This window comes from Arachis ipaensis, chromosome B10, assembly GCF_059453495.1.
Source record: "Arachis ipaensis isolate K30076 ecotype BB chromosome B10, ASM5945349v1, whole genome shotgun sequence".
NCBI lineage: Eukaryota > Viridiplantae > Streptophyta > Magnoliopsida > Fabales > Fabaceae > Arachis > Arachis ipaensis.
In genome coordinates this window covers 19,902,679-19,907,241 of record NC_142435.1, presented here as the reverse complement: position 1 = coordinate 19,907,241, position 4,563 = coordinate 19,902,679, and the positions used below count along the sequence as shown (strand labels likewise).

General features: G+C 40.9%; 1 protein-coding gene across 1 annotated transcript; it reads right to left on the bottom strand.

Moving 5' to 3' along the window:
• Positions 1–3,653: 3,653 nt before the first annotated feature.
• LOC148579340 (uncharacterized) lies at positions 3,654–4,253 on the bottom strand. The gene is made up of 2 exons (XM_088507954.1): positions 4,203–4,253; positions 3,654–4,121 (listed from the first exon to the last, which is right to left on the bottom strand). The coding sequence occupies exons 1-2, from the start codon at positions 4,251–4,253 to the stop codon at positions 3,654–3,656; spliced, it is 519 nt and encodes a 172-aa protein (XP_088364080.1).
• Between the last annotated feature and the right edge of the window lie 310 nt (positions 4,254–4,563).

Sequence of the window (4,563 nt, the reverse complement as noted above, 5' to 3'; positions counted from 1 at the left end):
GGAAGTTCATGAGATTATACCTCAAGAACTCTACAAGGTGGCTGACAAGTCCTCCACTATGGCAAGGTTAGCCTTTCCTCACCTCATCTGCCACCAATGCAATTCGGCTGGGATTGACATAGAGGGAGATATCCTCATTAAAGAGGACAAGCCCATCACTAAGAAAAAGATGGAGCAAGCAAGAGAGCCCAATCATGGAGCTCAAGAGGCGCAAGAAGCTCATTTCTATGAGATCCCGGAGATGCCTCAAATGCACTTTCCTCCACAAAATTATTGGGAGCAAATCAACACCTCCCTAGGAGAATTGAGTTCCAATATGGGACAACTAAGGGTGGAACATCAAGAGCACTCCATCATGCTTCATGAAATTAGAGAAGATCAAAAAGCAATGAGGGAGGAGCAACAAAGACAAGGAAGAGACATAGAAGAGCTCAAGGACATCATTGGTTCCTCAAGAAGGAAACGCCACCATCACTAAGGTGGATTCATTCCTTGTTCTTGCTTTCTCTGTTTTTCGTTTTCTATGTTATATTCTTATCTATGTTTGTGTCTTCATTACATGATCATTAGTAGTAGTAACTATGTCTTAAAGTTATGAATGTCTTATGAATCCATCACCTCTCTTAAATGAAAAATGTTTTAATTCAAAAGAACAAGAAGTACATGAGTTTCGAATTTATCCTTGAACTTAGTTTAATTATATTGATGTGGTGACAATGCTTCTTGTTTTCTGAATGTATGCTTGAACAGTGCATATGTCTTTTGAAGTTGTTGTTTAAGAATGTTAAATATGTGGCTCTTGAAAGAATGATGACTAGGAGACATGTTATTTGATAATCTGAAAAAATCATAAAAATGATTCTTGAAGCAAGAAAAAGCAGCAAAGAACAAAGCTTGCAGAAAAAAAATAGGCGAAAAAAAAATTTAGAAAGAAAAGCAAGCAGAAAAAGCCAAAAGCTCTTAAAACCAAGAGGCAAGAGCAAAAGGCCAATAACCCTTAAAACCAAAAGGCAAGGGCAATAAAAAGGATCCCAAGGCTTTGAGCATCAGTGGATAGGAGGGCCTAAAGGAATAAAATCCCGGTCTAAGCGTCTAAACCAAGCTGTCCCTAACCATGTGCTTGTGGCGTGTAGGTGTCAAGTGAAAACTTGAGACTGAGCGGTTAAAGTCAAGGTCCAAAGCAAAAACAAAGAGTGTGCTTAAGAACCCTGGACACCTCTAATTGGGGACTTTAGCAAAGCTGAGTCACAATCTGAAAAGGTTCACCCAATTATGTGTCTGTGGCATTTATGTATCCGGTGGTAATACTGGAAAACAAAGTGCTTAGGGCCACGGCCAAGACTCATAAAGAAGCTGTGTTCAAGAATCATCATACTGAACTAGGAGAGTTAATAACACTATTCGAAATCTGAAGTTCCTATAGATGCCAATCATTTTAAACTTCAATGGATAAAGTGAGATGCCAAAACTATTCAAGAGGCAAAAACCTATAAGTCCCGCTCATATGATTGAAGCTCTGTTTCACTGATAGTTTGGAATTTATAGTATATTCTCTTCTTTTTATCCTATTTTATTTTCAGTTGCTTGGGGACAAGCAACAATTTAAGTTTGGTGTTGTGATGAGCGGATAATTTATACGCTTTTTGGCATTGTTTTTAGTATGTTTTTAGTAGGATCTAGTTACTTTTAGGGATGTTTTCATTAGTTTTTATGTTAAATTCACATTTTTGGACTTTACTATGAGTTTGTATGTTTTTCTGTGATTTCAGGTATTTTCTGGCTGAAATTGAGGGACTTGAGCAGAAATCAGATTCAGAGGTTGAAGAAGGACTGCTGATGCTGTTGGATTCTGACCTCCCTGCACTCAAAGTGGATTTTCTGGAGCTACAGAACTCGAAATGGCGCGCTTCCAATTGCGTTCAACTCCAAGAAAGACCTCTACATGTGCAACACTCAGGCTCAGCCCAAACACACACCAAGTGGGCCCAGGAAGTGGATTTATGCATCAATTACTTACTCATGTAAACCCTAGTAGCTAGTTTATTATAAATAGGACCTTTTACTATTGTATTAGGCATCTTTTGATCATCTTAGGATCTTAGGATCATCTTTGAACGCATTGTTCTTAGACTTTGGGGGCTGGCCATCTCGGCCATGCCTGGACCTTCACTTATGTATTTTTAATGGTAGAGTTTCTACACTCCATAGATTAAGGTGTGGAGCTCTGCTGTTCCTCAAAGATTAATGCAAGTACTACTGTTTTCTATTCAATTCATCTTATTTCGCTTCTAAGATATCCATTCGCACCCAAGAACGTGATGAAGGTGATGATTATGTGTGACGCTCATCATCCTTCTCCCTTATGAACGCGTGCCTGACAAACACTTCTGTTCTACATGAAATAAGCTAGGATGAATATCTCTTAGATCTTCTAACCAGAATCTTCGTGGCGTAAGCTAGAATGATGGCGGCATTCAAGAGAATCCGGAAGGTCTAAACCTTGTCTGTGGTATTCTGAGTAGGATTCGATGAACGAATGACTGTGACAAGCTCCAAACTCGCGATTGCAGGGCGTTAGTGACAGACGCAAAAGGATAGTAAATCCTATTCCAGCATGATCGAGAACCGACAGATGAATAGCCGTGCCGTGACAGGGTGCGTGAGCATATTATTCACTGAGAGGATAAGATGAAGCCATTGGCAAGGGTTATGCCTCCAGACGATTAGCCGTGCCGTGACAGGGCACTGGATCATTTTCCCGAGAGATGACCAAAAGTAGCCATTGACAGTGGTGATGTATCACATAAAGCCAGCCATGGAAAGGAGTAAGACTGATTGGATGAAGATAGCAGAAAAGCAGAGGTTCAGAGGAACGAAAAGCATCTCCATTCGCTTATCTGAAATTCCTACCAATGATTTACATAAGTACCTCTATCCCTATTCTATTATTCATTATTCGAAAACTCCATAATTATTTTATATCCGCCTGACTGAGATTTACAAGGTGACCATAGCTTGCTTCATACCAACAATCTCCGTGGAATTCGACCCTTACTCACGTAAGGTATTACTTGGACGACCCAGTGCACTTGCTGGTTAGTTGCATCGAAGTTGTGAACCATGGTATTGGCACCATGTTCTTGGCGCCATTGCCAGGGAAAGAAAGAGCCATGAATTTTACATAATTAAAGTGTACTCACGATTACGCGTACCAAGTTGCTCACGTTGCCAGGGATTGTTCGAGCCTGGACATCACAATTTCGTGCACCAGTTGTATAGATCGTAAATTGTACATTTCGCAGATGAAGGTACTCTTTTTCCCCCTTAGAGGTTTTTTTCCCAAAAGAAAGGGTTTTACCTAAGGAGGGTTTTAACGAGGCCGGACGCCTAAATCAAACAAACAGGATCGATTATTCATTTACCTATCTCGTTCTATTCTTCAAAAAGCAAATATTTCTAACCATACACCAGTCTAACACAAAAACAATACTGTCAAATTAACCTAACCTCGGTTAAACATTAACAAAAGTTACGAGTTCAAAACAAACACCAAACATCCAAAACTACAATCAAACTGACCACAACTCGGTCAGCACAAAAAAAAGGAGTCTTTTCATTACAAGGACAAACATGTCCGAAACAAAGAAAGCAAATCAAGACGGAGGCGCATTCTCATCATGCTCCTCCACAGTACCATCCACCACCAATTTACCATCAATCACGATCTTAGTCACGTCAAGTCGGCCACAATCAAAATCAGGAGCTAACAATGCAATCTGATTGATAGCACGATCGAAGCCTGAAGAGAACATCTCCATTCCATCTTCCTCCAACTCATGAATCTTCGAAGTCAGTTTTCCTTTAGAAATATCACTCTCCTTGATCTCAGCCTGTAGTAACCGAATCTGATCCCTTAAATGGACTACCTCCTCTTCAGATTCCTTCATCTTGGCTGTGGCATTGACAATAACATCATCTTTTTCTTTGGATGACTTCTCCAGTTCAGCAACTCTCACCTTATATGACTTTTCTAGGTCGGCAACCTTATCCACGGCCGCCTGCTGCTTAGCACCAATAAGCTCGGCAGTGCGACCAGCACACATCAAACGAGATGCGACAATCTACAGCATAAACACCAAAGTAAGAAACAGAATAGCAAAAGAAAAAAACAAAAGAGGAGCCAGAAAAGACATAAAAACAACCTGAATAAACTTTCCAAGTCCCTCCATGCCAACCCGACGTGTCATAAGCATGTCGCCAGGATACTGAGACACTTTGTCAGACAGCTCGGCAAAAGGAAACTGGTCGCTCCATAATGAATGAGGGCTGGTCCCAGGAATGAAACCGTGAAGCTTCCTCTGGCTATCAAATACAGGCTTACTGCCGCCCACAGCCTCCTGATCGGCCTCCGATATGACCTCCAAAGAATTATCAGTCTCACCCCTTTTCCTCTTATACAAACATGCTGGTTGAGCAATAGACTAAGCAGCCTGCCCACCATCCTCCTTCGGAACCCCTGAACCACCAACACTCTTCTCTTTTTTCTTTTTAAAAAATGACTAG

Coding starts and splice junctions, on each gene's coding strand:
- LOC148579340 (XM_088507954.1), bottom strand. CDS start 4,253: ATGCTTATGACACGTCGGGTTGGCATGGAGGGACTTGGAAAGTTTATT. Junction 4,122..4,202: donor GACTTGGAAAGTTTATTCAG/GTTGTTTTTATG, acceptor TTTATGCTGTAG/ATTGTCGCATCTCGTTTGAT.